The sequence below is a fragment of the Canis lupus genome, chromosome 7, assembly GCF_003254725.2.
Source record: "Canis lupus dingo isolate Sandy chromosome 7, ASM325472v2, whole genome shotgun sequence".
Classification (NCBI taxonomy): Eukaryota; Metazoa; Chordata; class Mammalia; order Carnivora; family Canidae; genus Canis; species Canis lupus.
In genome coordinates this window covers 20,113,102-20,132,163 of record NC_064249.1, presented here as the reverse complement: position 1 = coordinate 20,132,163, position 19,062 = coordinate 20,113,102, and the positions used below count along the sequence as shown (strand labels likewise).

General features: G+C 37.4%; 1 protein-coding gene across 7 annotated transcripts in view; it reads left to right on the top strand.

The window, feature by feature from the left end:
* The window catches only part of AXDND1 (axonemal dynein light chain domain containing 1), a 106,820-nt gene that overhangs the window by 60,216 nt on the left and 27,542 nt on the right, over window positions 1–19,062 (top strand). For 6 of the 7 annotated variants that reach the window (XM_025430146.3, XM_025430145.3, XM_025430143.3 and 3 more), the window contains 5 exons: window positions 1,686–1,887; window positions 2,714–2,807; window positions 7,396–7,595; window positions 8,432–8,528; window positions 17,735–17,845. In XM_025430146.3, the coding sequence (XP_025285931.1) occupies window positions 1,686–1,887; window positions 2,714–2,807; window positions 7,396–7,595; window positions 8,432–8,528; window positions 17,735–17,845 (704 nt within the window). The remainder of the gene's footprint in view (window positions 1–1,685; window positions 1,888–2,713; window positions 2,808–7,395; window positions 7,596–8,431; window positions 8,529–17,734; window positions 17,846–19,062) is intronic. The other variant, XM_025430148.3, reaches the window with a different exon arrangement.

Here is a 19,062-nt window from a genome sequence, read left to right as displayed (position 1 = left end):
TTGTGTATAGTGTAAGAGAGTGGCCTAATTTCATTCTTTTGCATGTAGCTGTCTGGTTTTCCCAGCACCTTTTATCAAAGAGACTGTCTTTTTTCCATCGTATATTCTTGTCTCCTTTGTCATAGATTAATTGATAATATATGCATGGATGTTCTTCTTGGCTTTCTATTCTGCTCACAGTTAATTTTAAAGTCCATGCCTGATAATTTGGTACTGATTCTCCTATAGGCCTTTTTTTATTGTCTGTATTTTGTCTTGACTCACAAGAATCAATTCTTTTCATATTCCTGATTATTTCTGATTGATGTTGGACATTGTGTGTGAGAAATTCTAGAGCTAATTTGAGACTCTAGATGGTGATATATTTCATGAGAATGATGACTTTACTCATTGAGTCATATATTACTTAAGAATCCTTCCCAGGGATCCCTGGGTGGCGCAGCGGTTTGGCGCCTGCCTTTGGCCCAGGGCGCGATCCTGGAGACCCGGGATCGAATCCCACGTCGGGCTCCCGGTGCATGGAGCCTGCTTCTCCCTCTGCCTGTGTCTCTGCCTCTCTCTCTCTCTCTCTCTGTGACTATCATAAATAAATAAAAATTAAAAAAAAAAAAAAAAAGAATCCTTCCCAGCTAGGGTGCCTGGCTGGCTCAGTCAGTAAAGCATGCAACTCGACCCCAGGGTTGTGAGTTCAAGCCCCACGTTGGGCATGGAGCCTACTTAAAATCAAAAGAAAGAAAAAAGAATCCTTTCCAGTGAAGTGTTTAGGCAACCCTGGTCTATTGAAAGGCACTGTTGTTCAACATAAAACTACTTTCATTGGGAAAACAGTCTTAATTATCTATAGCATCATTAATGTAGTTACAGATAAAATGCTAATACTTACCCATAAGAATATATAGTGGGCAGAGAAAGAATGAAGTAGTAAATGGTTTTAAATAAATGAGGAAGTAAAAATGATGAATGAGAGTGAAATTAACAGATCATTTTGAATACTCAGATCAAAATTTACTGATGAGGGTAGTAAAATATTTTCATCAAGAATAAGAAAAAGTTTGCTTTTTAACTACTTCTCTTTATAAATCTCTAAAATGAGAGCATTTCATGTCTTAGTTTGCAAATGAGACAAGACAAAGGTATAGAGGGGCTACTTTGCCATGATGTCACAGTGAATTGGCCAGAGATTAGGATCCAGACTCAACCCTTGTTCTGACCAAAACTATAAGCTTCTTGAAAACCTGAACAATGACCTAAAAAATGACTCAAGTACTAAGCTATTTTCATTTCTGTTATTAACTCTCCTATAATCACAAAGAAGCTGTTTATTATCTTTGTCTTCTTAACAGAATGACTAAGTGAGTTAATGTCTATTTTAGAAAACTGTAGTTTATAGTTTCTGAGTTTAGTGCATTTGGTTCTCAGCTGAAAAGACAAGAAATTTAGGAATATAAACTGTCATCAAAGGAATAAATCATCCATCAGAGAAGCACTAGTTAAACCGTGTTTATTCATGAAACATTTAAGAACTACTCTTTGTAAGATTCTCTGCTAAGGCAAACTGTAGGATAACAAAAAGACAAAAAGAGGATATGCCCCTGCCCTTTAGTATTTTTATAATTTATTATTGAAATGGTAGACTTACGAATACTTCTAATATGATACTTACGATACTTTTCTCACTTTTCTAGGTATCTCTAAAATTCTTCCAAATTTGGTTTGTTCTCTTGAATTCTGTTCTTTCAAATTGGCAAGTGTCCTGGAGTTTCCTGAAATGCTTCTTGAAGAATGGCAGGGACTTAATGAAAAAGTTAATGAAATGAAATCTCAGTTGGACGCAGCATTAAACATTATTGGTACCGTTCCTCAGTATATGGATATGGATTCTGGCTCGTAAGTTTCCATCACTTTCTGCTGGACAGAAAGGGATCCCCACACCTTAACTGCATTTTCCCAGTACCTAGCCTCAGCAACAGGCAGCTGGGGTCACAAAAGAAGCCTCTACATCCTGAGGCTCCCAGGAAGAAAGCCCTCTTGCTGGGAGCTGGAGGGTGAGAGAGGGAGTTCTGTGTTTTTGACTGTAGCAGTTTAGAGTGAAGTTTCTGCCTCACTGAGTTGAGATGGGGAAGAGGGAGAGTTGTCTTGTTTTAAATATCATGGGCTCTTGCCTTTCTTATTGAATTTTCACAGATTATCTTGAACATAACACATGGTTCTTCAGTTGCTGTTTGTCCTTAGGGCGTTTCCAGAGGCTTTCAGTGTTTTTGTTTTGTTTTGTTTTTTTAAATAATTCTCATCCAGCTTCATGGCGCTGGGGGGGGGGGGGGATCAACTTTGCTCCTCTCTCTGTCATGTTGGAGTTGATCTCTTGAGAATTTAAAAATTCATTGTTCTCACTTTGTGGTCTCATGGCCTAAGTGAACGTAAAGGGGGTGAGTGTGAGTTTTTACAGTAGAGAGCTACCACTGAAGGTAAAAGCTACTTTGTCCAGAGTGTATCATGCCAGTTGCCGGCTGCTCAGGGTTGGGAAGGCTGTGACACGGGTAAGCCGTTATGCCAGGTAATTCAGGGTTTTGATCTTCCTTACCCTGAATTCTCAAACAGTTGTCTATACCTACATTTCCTAGGCCCAGCCAAATAAAACCCTTTCTTTGGCTGATAGTTACACTTTCATACTCTAAATATATCTCATCTTTATTTTACTTGATTTTTCCTTCAGAGTACTCCAAGCACAAATATTTAACATGATTCAACAATGGCTTTTGAAGATAGGCAATGAGATTAACAATGGTAACATTGAACTTCAGCGCCACGTATGTACTTTTTGGGGTTTGTGAAATTATATTTTGTCTTGGCTGGGAATTTTCTTCAAGGAAAGATTAGGTCATGTCTATCCAACCAAAGCAGGAGGTTGGGAGGGCAAAATGGGAACTTTTGTGATATAATTACTCAAATGATTTGCAGGGATTTTTAAGTGTAGTATGTTCTACATTTGGACTGAAGTTTCAGAGATAATTAAAAGTTTTCTTTTTCTTTTTTTAAAAAATATTTAATTTATTTATTCATGAGGGACACACACAGAGAGAGAGAGAGAGAGAGAGAGAGAGGCAGAGACACGGGCAGAGGGAGAAGCAGGCTCCATGCAGGGAGCCTGACGTGGGACTCGATCCCGGGTCTCCAGGATAACGCCCTGGGCTGAAGGCAGGTGCTAAACAGCTGAGCCACCAGGGCTGCCCAATAATCAAAAGCTTTCTAGTTCTAATTATAATCTTTACTCTTTACTCAGTATACTGAATTTTTTTCCCTTAATAATATTAATCTGGAATGTGAACATTTTAAGGATTTATGTTGGTGCCCCTGCCTGGCTGAAGGATGACAGAAACATGGTATTAGGAAGAAAGACAAGATGCCACAATATTATTAGTCTATAATTTTTGTTTATTTATTTTTTAAAAAGATTTTTATTTATTTATTCATGAGAGACACAGAGAGGCAGAGACATAGGCAGAGAGAGAAGCAGGCTCCATGCAGGGAGCCAGATATGGGACCCAGTCCCGGGACTCCAGGATCATGCATGCCCTGTGCCGAAGGCAGGCGCCTAACCGCTGAGCCACCCAGGTGTTCCCTATTAGTCTATAATTTTTAGAACAAATAGAATTGTTCTTCAATTCTGAAGAACTGAACCTGTGGACTTTTTTTTTTAAGATTTATTTATTTTAGAAAGAACACATGCAAGTGGAGGGAAGGGCAAAGGGAGAGAGAGAATACTCAACCAGACTCCCCACTGACTGTGCAACCTGACTTGGGACTCAATCTCACGACCCTGAGATCATGACCTGAGCTGAAATCAAGATTCTGATGCTTAATTGACTGAGCCACCCAGGCACCCCTACACCTGTGAACTTCTTAACCAGTACAACATGAAAGAATAATTTCCAAAGACATAGTTTACTACATTTACTCCTACCACCTAGCCTTAATTATAATCTAGATTTACATAAGAATCTCTTAAAATTAAACATAGTATGCAAATATTTGTTCTTACAAAATTGGTGAAATGAGCTTGATTGACTGAAATATTACTTAAATTAGGAATTAGAAATACAGAGACCATGATGTATCATATGGGAATGATACTTACAAAGCATATGAACATGTTATAAATATATAGACACTAAGAGTTGAGGAGCAAGTATATTAAGACAGGAAGAATAAATCAGGGGATCCCCAGACTCAGGAAAAATTTCTATAAATTGAAAGACAACCAAAATTAAGAAAAAGGGTAGCAGAGTACCTGTCCCACAGTGGGACTCAATAATTATTTATTGAATGATGTAAAGAAGAACATTCCAGCACTGTTGTTTTATGGTGTTGCTACCTTAACCCCTTCTGTGGAGTAAATACTCTGTTTACTATTGTGTATTTATCCTCATTGAATCATTTACTCAATTTTTTATATTATGGAATTCAGTCTTTATAATACAGGATTATTATTATTTTTTTAATTTATTTTTTATTGGTGTTCAATTTACTAACATACAGAATAACCCCCAGTGCCCGTCACCCATTCACTCCCACCCCCCGCCCTCCTCCCCTTCTACCACCCCTAGTTCGTTTCCCAGAGTTAGCAGTCTTTACGTTCTGTCTCCCTTTCTGATATTTCCCACACATTTCTTCTCCCTTCCCTTATATTCCCTTTCACTATTATTTATATTCCCCAAATGAATGAGAACATGTAATGTTTGTCCTTCTCCGACTGACTTACTTCACTCAGCATAATACCCTCCAGTATAATACAGGATTATTTAGAAAGTGCCTTCATATACCTTTGTTTTAACACTGCATTATGATATTATAATTAAAGTATGTAGAAAACTTGCAAGATTATAAATTCCTTGAGGAATTATGTATATCCATATTGATTGCTAGAGCTACTTAAAGATGAAAAAGTTTGCATTTCTTTCCACCCACCATTCATTTTCCTTTCCTTTCTTTTTTTTTTTTCATTTTCCTTTCTGATTCATTTTCTTGCCTTCAGTTATTTTAAAATTTATATTTTATTATTATTTTTTAAAGATTTATTTATTCATTCATTCATTCATTCATTCATGAGAGACAGAGAGAGAGAGAGAGGCAGAGACATAGGCAGAGGGAGAAGCAGGCTCCAGGCAGGAAGCCCTATGCGGGACCTGATTCCAGGACCCTGGGATCATGCCCTGAGCCAAAGGCAGACACTCAACTGCTGAGCCACCCAGTCGTCACAGTAAACCTCTGGTTTATTATAAAACTCACCATATGTACTTTCTAATTAAGAATGCTTTCATATCCTTGTGAAGGTAAAAGATATGCTTTTGTGTTTAATTCTAATTTTAAATTCACCTGTGAACTATATTGCCTGCCCCAGATCCTACCATTTAATCTCTCCATTATAACTCTGAAATGAAGGTAACATGTTTCTGTTGGTTTATTAGGGACAGTTCAAGGATCGATTAATATTTCACATAAGCACAAATGAGTTATTTCAATGACAGTGATCCAGGCCATTAGTATGGGAAAGAGCAGTTAGGAATTTATCTATTTTAAGAAGCAGCAGGGGCATAGCTTTGTGAATGTGAGGGGAAATATCTTTGACTTGTGAAATGGAATAGCAGTCTTTTTAAAAACCATTCCTCAGGAAGAGTTGCCCTTTTTCTGATGTGTTAATTAAAGTGTAAAAGTACGCTCATCAACATTGCTTTAGGTCATTAACAACCCTTCCTTCTGAGGTGGTGAGTTTGGGCTTTATTACCAGATAGGCTGCCAAGTTTGATTTTTATTTGTCCATTTAACAAACATCTATTGAGCACTTAATTCTCTGCCATGTACCATGTGTGGTTTTGAGGGATAAGATGATGGCCTATAAGACATAGGAGAGATACACTGGCTAATTGAGGTGACAGAGCCGCAAACGATTATAATATAGATGTACAAAGTACTATAGAAAGGAGGGGAAAGGAGCAAATTAAAGCCAGTGGAAGTTAAAAAGACTTCTCAGAGTAGGTCATGTTTAAGCCTGGAGAAGAACAGTGAGGAAATCACCAGAGAAAGGGGATAGGGCTTTGAAGTGTGTGGTGTGCTTGACGTTTGCATTTCATAAAGTTTTCTGCATTTGATTTCTGAGACCCAACCTTCACAAATGCCATGATGCAGAGGTTCCCCAACTTGACCCCTTCACACTACCCTTTGTGCCCTGGTATTTTCACACTCCTAAACCAAAAGAAACACCTCATGGTTCGGTTTATTACATAGGTAGGTTCAACAACTTACAAAATATTTATGTCCTAATAAATATATTTATTTGAGAGAGACAGAGAGAAAGAGAGAGAGTGAGCATGAGCAGGGAGAGGGGCAGAGAGAGAGGGAGAAGCAGGCTTCCCTTGAGCAGGGAGCCCAATGCAGGGCTTGATCCCAGGACCCCGAGCAAGGCAGATGCTTAACCAACTGAGCCACCCAGGTGCCCCTAGATTTTCTTGAATATGAAAAAATGAAGCTCAAGCACAACTATCACCACAGCCAAATAATTAAATTTTCCCAAATCAGGCAAGCATTTGAGTTATGGCCAGTGAAATAATTATTTTGCTTTGCTTTAGTATCTTCTCTATTAAAATCTTTTTCCTGGCCCCTGCCTGCAAAATGCCCCTAACCATTTTTAGGTTTTGACACTGCCTGATTTTAATCTTTTGCTCAAATAAACTTTGCAAAATGCAATATCCCAATTTAACTCTTCAGATATACATACATGGAAAGAAAAAAAACCTTTTATTCCCCTTTAATCAAAATTACTTACCAATGGAATGTATGTGCTTGGACACTGTACAGTTCCTCTAATCTCAGAACCAGGTTGGATAGTACCATCCTCATTGCCTGTTGCACCTTGATTTTCCCAAAGTACTTGTTTTTTACTATACAACCGTCAATAAAACCAGCTTTGGAAAGGTAAGATGTCATCAGAAGCGATACAGTGCATCTAATGTTGAAAGTGTGAGCTATGTCAAGTTCATGCTGTGCTGATAGATGTCACACATCACTGATACTTCCCTCAGGAATTTAAAATCCCATGGCATCCTTGCGAATTTGCTGCAGAGCCCTGCAATGCCATGGTACACAATTGGGGAACTGAAGCTTTAACAGGTTAATACCCTTGACCAAGCTAAAGAGGAAGAGGAGGGTAGTTTAATGTAGTATAGTGAACAAAAGAGAATAAGGTTACCCTAGCTGAGTAGTGATGATTTGATTTCATTAAGAATGATAATGTTGTTGAAAGTTAGGCACAGGTATGATTTCTGTTTTTAAATTTGGTATGGTTTTAACTGTTCAATTTATTTAAAATGGGTCGTTCATGTTATAATCACTTTCTAACAGATAGATGAATTGCACATATCTATGATCCAGTGGATGGTAAACTTGCTGATTTTAATGGTGCCTGACTTTATTGACCAAGACACTCTCCCAAATTTGAAGAAGGAAAGTACTGAGAAACATGATCTAGGAGTTGCACAGTTAGAGCTAGACGCGATTGCACTGACCAGAAAGTTGGCAAAATATTCCAGCTATTTGAACAGGTGAGACTAGCTGGTTGTTTTGTTACTGCCCTTTTGAAGATTAATTGTGACGTAAAGCAGAGGAGATAGCAGGGCAAGGAGGTAGCAGGAATAAGGGACTGTTTTCGAACCTTGAAAGAAATACTAAATTAGTCTTTAGAGTAGCTGCAACACTGCCCAGTTGAAATATGTGATTTTAATGTTTTCCCAATGGCTTTAGAATTCTTTTGAACACAAGTGTTGCTGTAGGCAGGATGGAAGTATTATGTGTATATGGGAGTGAGAATTAGTAAAAAGAAAACCAGATCAACCAAAAAGGCCCATTTGCTTGTATTAGTGAGATGCATCTTGCATGTTTGCGCATACTGGGGAGCAGCTTATATCTCCTGTGTCATTCCATGCAAAACTGAGTGTACACTTATATTTCACTAAATATGTTTGGTTTCATCAAACATCAACCGAAACATCTCTTTTAAAAAAATACCAAATAAAGAACCCTTATATCTGAAAAGCTGGAAGATTCCTACCAAATATAGATGAGGTCTGAAAAACAGTAATTTATTAACCAGGAAGCATATATCACAAGGATTGCTTGAAATTCAGGAAGTAACTCTTATGGTCTAGCCAGTTGTTTCCTTTATTTCTATTCAGTGTTACCAATGGTCAAGAGTGAAAAGAATTGGGGTGGGTGAGTAGAATAGGAGGAGGGTGAGAAATGGAAATTATTCTCTTCCATGAGTCAGCAGTTTAATTATTATGGTTAACTTCCACTATATCAGGATCTAAAACACTTAGAAGGGGACCCAACAATAAATAGGTCATCCTGTGTGTGTGTGCTTTTTTTTTTCCCCTTCCAGTTGTTGCAAAGGGCTGGTAACAGCGATCGCTCTGAATAAAGCAGGTCACTTAGAAAAAAATCCTACTAAGGAACTTCATGAGCTGGATGAGATGAAGGTAATAACACTATCTTTTCCTTACTTCTGTTTTGTTTGTTTTTAGCAAACTTCTTAGGTTGACCTGATTTACAACAAACTGAACATATTTAAAGTGTACACTCTGATAATTTCTAAATTGTGGATCACCCATAAAATGATTCTGATGATAAAAAAGGGAAAATGTCCAACATAGTCACAGTTTCCTTGTACCCCTTTGTCATCTCTCCTTCTAGTCTTTTCCCTTCCCCAAGCAATTTCTGATCTACTTTCTAACACCAAAGATTATTTTTTATTTTCTAGAATTTATATAAGTAGAATCATACAGAATGTACACTTTTTTGGTCTAACTTCTTTGACTAGGCATAATTATTTTGAAATTCACACATGTTTTTATTAAGAGTTTGTGCTTTTTAGTTCAGAGTAGTATTTCATTATAGGGATATATACTATTTGTTCATTCTCTGTTGATGGGCATTTGACTTGTTGCCAGTTTTGAATATTACAAAGCTTCAGTGCATAATCATGTACACAGGCATTGCTTTCATTTCTCTTGAGCAAGTATCTAAAGAATGGAAATGTCTAAGTCACATGGTATGAGTGTGTTTAACTTTTTAAGAAACTATCAAGTTGTTTTCCAAAGTGGTTAAGCCAGTGTACACTCTCGCCAGCAGTGTATGAATGTTCCAGTTGCTCTACTTCTCACCAGTACTCGATGTGGTCTGTCATCCACAGTAGAATGTTCAGTAGAATGTCCATATTATTCTGGACATTCTACTGTGTTCTGTTGATCTGTTCATTGACATTGTCATGATTATCAAACTGTCTTGATTGCTGTGGTTTTATAAGTTTTGAAATCCAGTATCCTCCATGTTTGTTCTTTTCAAGATTGATCAGGCCATTCGCGGTCCTTTGCTTTCCATATATGAAATTTTTAGGATTAGCTTATTAATTTCTCCAAAAAACGCTGTTGGAATTTTCATTATGATTACATTTTATCTACTGATCAATTTGTGAAGAATTGACACTTAAACAATATTGAGTCTTTGGACCTGTGAAGATGGTATATCTCTTCATTTACATAAGTCCTTTGTTTCTTTCAACACAGTTTTGTTGTGTACAGGTCTTACACATATTTTGTCAGATTTATCCCTGCGAAATTCATATTTTGGTACTATTAAAAGTCATTCAGGGGATCCCTGGGTGGCGCAGCGGTTTGGCGCCTGCCTTTGGCCCAGGGCACGATCCTGGAGACCCGGGATCGAATCCCACGTCAGGCTCCCGGTGCATGGAGCCTGCTTCTCCCTCCTCCTGTGTCTCTGCCTCTTTCTCTCTCTATGTCTATCATGAATAAATAAATAAATCTTTAAAAAAAAAAGTCATTCATTTATTTTTTTAATAAGTGATTTATTTGTAATTTCAATTTCTGACTATTCATTTCTAATGTATAGAATTATAATTGATTTTTAAAATATATTGATTTCATATCCTGTGAGCTTGCTGAACTTATTCTTTTTAAGAGTCTCTTTTTCCTTCAGACTCTTTCTACTTTTCCTGTACATGCCTTTTATTTATTTTTCTTGCCTTTTGCATTAACTAGAGTCTCCAGTACCAGGTTGAATAAAAGTGGCGAGAGCGGATATCTTTGCCTTGTTCCGTCTTAGGGGAAAAGTATTTATTCTGTTGTCCTTGAGTGTAACTGTGGCTGTAGGTGTTTTATAGATGCCCTTCCTCAGATTGAGGAAGTTCCTTTTTAGTCCGTGATTGCTGAAAAAACTTTTTGAAGTCAGAGATGAATGTTGGGTTTTATTAAATCCTTTCCTGCATCTAGTGAGATGGTCATATGGGTTGTCCTTTTTTAGTTTTTTAATACAGTGAATTATGATAGTCCCTCCCGCCCCAAGTTCCACTTTCCACTGTTTCAGTTACCCCTGGCCAACACAGTCCAGCACAGTAGATGTAGCATCACAAGGTCAGTAGAACCTCATGCTAGGTCACAGTGCCTACATCATTTACCTCACTTCATCACATCACATAGGCATTTTATCATCTCATGTCATCACAGGAAGAATGAGGACAGTACAATAAGATGTTAGAGAGAGAGCACACTTACATAACTTTTATTACATGTATTGTTATAATCATTCTATTTTATTCTTAGTTGTTGTTAATATCTTCTGTATTCTTGTTTTTTAAAGATTTTATTTGAGAGAGAGAGAGACAGATAGAGAGACAGAGAGACAGAGATAGCAAGAGAGAGCACAAGCAGTGGGGAGAGAGAGAAGCAGGCTCCCCACCAAGCAGGGAGCCCAACTCGGAGCTCAATCCCAGCACCCTCAGATCATGACCTGAGCTGAAGGCAGATGCTTAACTGAGCCACCCAGGTGCCCCTCTTACTAGGTTCTTTATCATATGTATGTCCATATAGGGAAAAACATAGTTTATTTGGGTTCAGTATTATCCATTGTTTCAGGCATCCACTGGGTGTCTTGGAATGTATACCCCATGGATAAGGGGGTGACTACTGTACATTGATTGATTTTTTAATTGAACATTAAACCAAAGTTGCATCCCTAGGATAAAGGGATGTATTATCTTTTTTTACATATTGCAAAATTCAGTTTGTTAGTTTTGTTTAGAATTTTTGCATTAATGTTCATGAGGGATATTGATTATGTAGTTCTGTTTAGTTTTCTAATACCTTTGGTTTTGATATCAGGGTAATGCTGGCCTCTTAGAATAAGTATTCTATTTTCTGGAACAATTTGTGTAGAATTGTCTGTTATTTCTTCCTTAAAAATTTGGTAGAATTCATTGGTGAAGCCATCTGGGCTCTATGGGAAAGTTGTAAATTACAAAATGAAACTATTAGGATAAAAGGCTGTCTAATTTCTTAAATAGATTTGAGGAAATTTCTTTTTTTTTTTTTTAATTTATTTTTTATTGGTGTTCAATTTACTAACATACAGAATAACCCCCAGTGCCCGTCACCCATTCACTCCCACCCCCCGCCCTCCTCCCCTTCTACCACCCTTAGTTCGTTTCCCAGAGTTAGCAGTCTTTACGTTCTGTCTCCCTTTCTGATATTTCCCACACATTTCTTCCCCCTTCCCTTATATTCCCTTTCACTATTATTTATATTCCCCAAATGAATGAGAATGTATAATGTTTGTCCTTCTCCGACTGGCTTACTTCACTCAGCATAATACCCTCCAGTTCCATCCACATTGAAGCAAATGGTGGGTATTTGTCATTTCTAATAGCTGAGTAATATTCCATTGTATACATAAACCACATCTTCTTTATCCATTCATCTTTCGTTGGACACCGAGGCTCCTTCCACAGTTTGGCTATCGTGGCCATTGCTGCTATAAACATCGGGGTGCAGGTGTCCCGGCGTTTCATTGCATTTGTATCTTTGGGGTAAATCCCCAACAATGCAATTGCTGGGTCGTAGGGCAGGTATATTTTTAACTGTTTGAGGAACCTCCACACAGTTTTCCAGAGTGGCTGCACCAGTTCACATTCCCACCAACAGTGTATGAGGGTTCCCTTTTCTCCACATCCTCTCCAACATTTGTTGTTTCCTGCCTTGTTAATTTTCCCCATTCTCACTGGTGTGAGGTGGTATCTCATTGTGGTTTTGATTTGTATTTCCCTGATGGCAAGTGATGCAGAGCATTTTCTCAGGTGCATGTTGGCCATGTCTATGTCTTCCTCTGTGAGATTTCTGTTCATGTCTTTTGCCCATTTCATGATTGGATTGTTTGTTTCTTTGGTGTTGAGTTTAATAAGTTCTTTATAGATCATGGAAACTAGCCCTTTATCTGATATGTCCTTTGCAAATATCTTCTCCCATTCTGTAGGTTGTCTTTGAGTTTTGTTGACTGTATCCTTTGCTGTGCAAAAGCTTCTTATCTTGATGAAGTCCCAATAGTTCATTTTTGCTTTTGTTTCTTTTGCCTTCGTGGATGTATCTTGCAAGAAGTTACTATGGCCGAGTTCAAAAAGGGTGTTGCCTGTGTTCTTCTCTAGGATTTTGATGGAATCTTGTCTCACATTTAGATCTTTCACCATACACAAAGATAAACTCAAAATGGATGAAAGATCTAAATGTGAGACAAGATTCCATCAAAATCCTAGAAATTTCTTTATTAGATATAGGGCCATGATCTTTTTCTTCTTGAGTAAGCTCAGTGGCTTTGGATTTATAAGGAATTTGTGATTTCATCTGTTGTTTAGTTTATTGATCTAGAGTTATTCAAAATATTCTCCTATTATTCTTTTTAATAACTATAGGATGTCCACACTCACTCCCTGTTATTGAAAATTTGTGTCTTCTCTCTTTTTGTCCTCAGTTAACAAAAAGAGTTACCATTTTTCTTGATCTCAAAAGCCAGCTTTTGATCTCACTGATTTTCTCTATATTTTTCTGTTTTCTATTTCTTAATTTCTCATCTGGCTTTTATTATTTCCTTTTTCCCCACTACTTTGGGTTTAGTTTGCTCTTTCTTTTCTAGTTTCATAAGGTATAGCTGAGATAATGATTTCAGACCTGTTCATAGACAGTGGAGTGGATAAATATGGTATATAAGGACTGGCATATAGGGTACAGGTAATGTTCTCTTCTTTGGCCTGTGTGTTGTTTAAATGACTGTTCTTATTAAAGTCTACATATGTATTTTGTGTCTTATGTATGTGACTGAGCTCACTGTTTTTAAAAATGAGGTTATAAAATATTTTATGTGCACCATTTTACTAATTTCAAAATCTCTAGGGGATGGAGACTTTTTAAGGAAAAAATAAAGTAAGTAACATTAACTTGAGAAGGATAGGATTGGTTAATTTTCAGGAAGGAAATGGATGCATTGATTAAAAACAAAAGACAAAAAAAAAAAAAAACTACAAATTTTGCCTGGACTCCATAGACAAGTGTTTCCAGACTTTCAAGGAGCAGGTAATCATTCTGCTATGTAAACAATTTAAGAGCATAGACAGTGACCAAAGGTTTTCCCAGTTTGTTTTGTATACCTGGCAAAGTTTAAAAAAAAATTCTAATAAATATAGGGGAAATACACCTCATAAATATAGATGCTGAATCCAAATTTTAAAATAGCAAATTTCATTTGGTAGAAAAATTGAAATAATAAAACATTGAATAATTAGGGTACATGGCAGGGGAATAAGAATATTGTGCTACTTGAATGTGGTTGTGGGTGGATTTCACTTTTTATCTAGGAGTTAAATGTCTCCATTTTAATTTTGGTTCTGGAAAGGCCTCTGTTTTTCACAACAGACTAATGTGCCTCTGAATCTCTTAGAGCTTATACCCCTCATGGTGCTCTCATCTGCTCAGGCCTGCTGCAACTAGCTCTTGCTGTTACCAACCCCCGGATGTCATAGGGCTTCTGGTTTGGGGAAGCTGGATCTGCCATAGGTAGTGGTCAAGATTCACTAGCCTGTTCTATAGTATGTCTTAGTTCTCATTTGCTTAAATGGGTAGAGCTCTGTGAGGTGAGATGATGTTGCCAGGTAAAGGCAGTTTTAGAATAAGGATTTCAGGATGCTCCCCATTAAAGTTAAGGCTATAGCAATATGGGGACATATTGCTGTGAAATGCTCTTCCTAAGGGGAGACCTATATAAAACCACCCATATTATGAAATTTTGTGAAAACTTCATGCAATGAGCCATTTATTACCTGCTTTCACCCTGGGCCATGACTGGAGGTCCATGACCTTACTATCTCTTTGAGAACCTACACCTTTCCACCAGGCTACTTAGGTCTTCTGTTAAGCTCTTCCCCATTTACTAAACCTTCGCTAGCAATTTCAAATTATTAAACCAGGGAAGTATTAATCAGGGAAGGCTGAGAATCTGCTTCCCCACCAGAAGTAAGACTAACTTATCTCATACTTCAATTTGTTTCTACCAAATATGTGTGCCCCTCTCTCTAACCTTGAGGATGAAGTCTTTCAAGGGTACATAAAACTAGTTTATGGCTTGGGGTGCCTGGGTGGCTCAGTCAGTTAAGCCTTGGACTCTTAATTTTGGCTCAGGTCATGATCTCTGGGTCCTGAGATCAAGCCCTGCATCAGGCTCTGTGCTTAGCATGGATTTTGCTTGAGATTCTCTCTTTCCCTCTCTCTCTGCTCCTCCTCCTGCTCCTGCTCTCTCTGTCTCTCAATAGATAGGTACGTAGGTAGGTAGGTAGGTAGGTAGATAGATAGATAGATAGATAGATAGATAGATAGACAGACAGACAGACAGACAGACAGATAGATAGATAGATAGATAGATAGATAGATAGATAGATAAACATCTTAAAAAGAAAAAACTAGGGACACCTGGGTGGCTCAGCAGTTGAGCATCTGCCCCACATTCAGGGCATGATCCCGGATCTGGGGATCGAGTCTCACATTGGGCTCCCTGTGAGGTTTTGAGAGAAAACTTGCTTAATTGCTCAATTCCATAGAAACTTGCTCAACTCTGTAGATCACAGTAAAAATTTCATCAAAAGATTCCTACTGATTATTTTTTGCCCCCATCAGAAGTCTTATGGTAAAAACAAACAAACAAAAAAAGAAGTCTTATGGTAGTATTTTCAATATCTCAGAAGTTTTTAAGAAAATTATTAGGATCTGGTTCACGTATACAAATTCAACTAGAGAATAGCTTATTTCTAATGAATAATGAATTAACTCTGCAGAAATAAGATTTCAAAAATATTACTGTTTTCAAAATTAAAATTCTTTGTTTTGGATACAATAAAGTTAAATAATATATGTTTCAATTTTGTAGCTGGAAGGATCCTTAGGGGCAGTGGTGTGATGGAAGTTCATAATGGAGCTGATTGTGAACACCTGTTTCAGCTCCACATTTAGTGATAACACACTGAGTTGTTGAATGCTATTGAAATTGTCATGGTAGGAATGTGTATACCATGGAAATCAGCAAATGCTACAAATTAGGGCTCTCCATCCCTGGAGATGGCTTTCACCAGTTCCCCACTGTGTAAGGGTCACCTAAAGTAAACCAACAACCTCATTTGTTTTTAATAGATAGAAGACGATTAAGGATTTGCTTAAGAAGTCAACCAATTAGATGAACTTAGGACTAGAACCCAATACTTTCACATCCCTTGTTCGATTTTTTTTCTGATACGCAATAAGATGTCATCTTGACCCTTGAATCCAAAATTGAAGTTTATCAGTGACATTACAAAGTTGTAGTAAACTTACTCTACCTCCATAGGCTTCAGTTTCCTTATCTAGAACATAAGGGTTTTGATTTGATTTCTAAAATTTTTTGGCTCTGACATTTCCACAATTAAAATTAAGTCTAACAGAAAAATATAAGACATATTACTACTGTGCTTTATGGTTGATTTCAGAGACTGAAAGTGGGTCATTATTTCACCACATGGTACAGTTTTTGGTGGTTAGAGTGACCAGATCTTTATCCCCAGAGAAGATAACTATTCTTAGTTTCCTCTGCTGTTATTCACTAATAAGGAATAACATCTCTTTTAAACATTGAAGCCAGATTTAATTTAATTTAATTTAATTTTTAAAGGTTTTATTTATTTATTCATGAGAGACACAGACAGAGAAAGAGGCAAAGACATAGGCAGAGAGAGAAGCGGGCTCCCTGCAGGGAGCCCGATATGGGACTCAATCCCAGGACTTCAGGTTCACTCCCTGGGCTGAAGGCAGGCGCTCAACTGTTGAGCCATCCAGGCGTCCCTGAAGCCAGATTTTTAACTGTTAACAGATCCTGGTTAAGTGAATGGTTAAGTGTTACTATTCACTTTAGGTGGATGAGACCTGCTATAGATCTTTCCTGTATCTTAGTACATAAGGGGTGAGCACTTTTCCAAAAAAGTGCTGCTGCTTCTTCCTCTCTCTTTTTTTTTTTTTTTTAGATTTTATTTATTTATTCATGAGAGACACACAGAGAGAGGCAGAGATACAGGCAGAGGGAGTAGCAGGCTCCCTATGGCAAGCCTGATGCAGGACTCAATCCCAGAACCCCCCACAACCTGAGCCTAAGGCAGACACTCAACCACTGAGCCACCCATGAATCCCATGCTGCTTCTTCTTTTTTTAATAGGCTTCACACCCAGCATGGAGTCCATTGTGGGGCTTTAACTCACAACCCTGAGATTAAGACCTGAGCTGAGATCAAGAGTCAGATGCTTAACTGACAGCCCCTCAGGTGCCCCCAAAACAGTGTTTCTAATTTTTATTTTTCATTTTAAATGGGGGCTGGAGCAGTAATATTTTTGTAGTAGTTAAAAACCTGCACTGTCTGGATTAGAGTCCAAGGGCCATGCTTAATTATATATATGACCTTGGGCAAGATGTTCAACTGCTCTGTTCTTTCATTTCTTCATCTAAAAAATGAAAGTAATAATAGTACATATTTCCATTCTTATCACAAGAAAAAAACTTGTAACTAATTATGGTGGCAGATATTAACTAGTGTTTTGGATCATACTGTTGTTCACCTGAAACTAATGTTATTTCTTTTTGTGTGTGTTTGTTTTGAGGATAATCCATTTCTTAAGATTTTAGATTTTTTTTTAGTTAAAATTTTAATTCAATTCCAGTTAAAATACAGTATTATATTAGTTTTGGGCATACAATATAGTGATTCAACGATTCCATACAACACTCAGTGCTCATTACCAGTGTACTCCTAATCTCCATCACCTATTTCACCCATTCCTCCACCCACCTCCCCTCTCATAACCATCAGTTTGTTCTCTATATAATGTTATTTTAATTATACCTCATAAAAAATAATAGCACATATTTCATACTGAAGATCAAATGAGTTAATATTACATATGCTTAGAACACAATCCAGCATGTAATTAATGCCATGTAAATGTGGGCTATTTTTATTGTTATTGTTATGCAGTCCCAGTTGATTTGGTCAGTTGTGAAACATTTGTTGGGACAGACTGTATGGTACTTCACTGCTCCTTGTCTCATTTCAACCCAGATCTCAAACGCTGTTGATATAAGATGATATGATTTTAGGTCTGTATTCATAGAGGATCATTTCTGCACAAATCTTCGAACTGAAGTGATAACAAGTTAATTGAATAGAGTTGTATTTAGAAGAGTTGTACTTAGTAACTCCTCAATAGAAGTGAGTGAATAAATGAGTTGATCTAGTCTGATTTTTTTCTGCTTAATAATTATCTTTTCCCTTTTTTCAGAGAGAATGTTATGAGTGGATCACTACATGTTCTCACCTCCTTTCTGGGATCAAAGGCAGAAAAAAAAAGTTACTGACAAAGGAAGAAAAAGAACACCTACTTGGAGAAGAGGTATTTGCCCTGTATAGGCACTGATCATTATTCAGGTTCTTCCTGTATTTTTTTCCCCTGTATTTCAATGGATAAGGTTCAGTGACTTTTTCCAGTCAAATGATCTGCTCATTTATTTATCAGAATTTTGCCCCTGGCCAAGAGCACTGGCAGCTCTTTCTTCTTAGAGATCATCCACCTAAAGCATCTCTTCTCACTTTCTTAGAGGACAATTTTGTTTTATCCTTCTTAAAGGAAAGTGTAGCTTTCAGAGGGGAACTGCCTGCCACTTCCTTAGGCCTGTCCTCATACTCGTCTGCTTCTGCTCATACTTCCTCCCCTCTGGCTCAGTCTTCCCACTGAAAGACATTTCTTTTTTTGAGCACGTAATCCCAGTCCTTTCTCTTTTGTATCTTTGACATCGTCCTCTCTAGTGGTTCCATTGTGTCAATATATAAACAGTCTATAAGCATGGTCATTGCTTTCATTCTAAAAAGTATGTCCCTTGAGCATGTCTTTTTTCTCTCCTACTTCATTCTCCCCTTCCTATCACAATCATTTCTCTTAAAACTCTGAAGCTATTGCAAAGGACTGTAATTGACTCCTTATTGTCAAATTGAAGGAGCCCCAATGCCATATTTAACTTGACTTCTCAGTATCATTTGACTCTGTTGGCTAGTCATTCACTCCTTTTGTAATCTCTCCTCATAAAACAAGAGTTCCCTGTTTTTTCTCCTAATTTTTAATTTCTTTTCACTCTTTTCCTCTTTGGCCTGCCTCTTAAGTATTGATATTCTGTCCTTGACTTGCTTTCACTTTCATTCTACACCCTACATGTGACTATGCTAATCTTGTGGCATTAACTACCACCTGTTTACCTAGGATCCCAAATTAACGAATATCCTATACTTAATGGCAGTCACAAATGTTTATTTTTACTTCAGTCTGTTTAAAGGAGTTCATTTCCAGTAAAGACTGAAGAAGCTTGCATTGCTATCAGGGCTATGAAGTATACAGGTGTGATATCTGGCAAATAGGTCAGTGCTCTTGGGTCTTGCCAGGGAAGGTTCTACCTACACACTGTGGAACTTTTATTTTACAATTAAACATGGAAGAAATACCACCTTTTTAAATTATTTTTTCCACCTTTCTAAATCATACATCTTTTACAAATGTTTTTATTTTTATTTTTTTTGCTGCCCAGGTCTTGGCTAGAATTATCTTAATCACTGAATGAT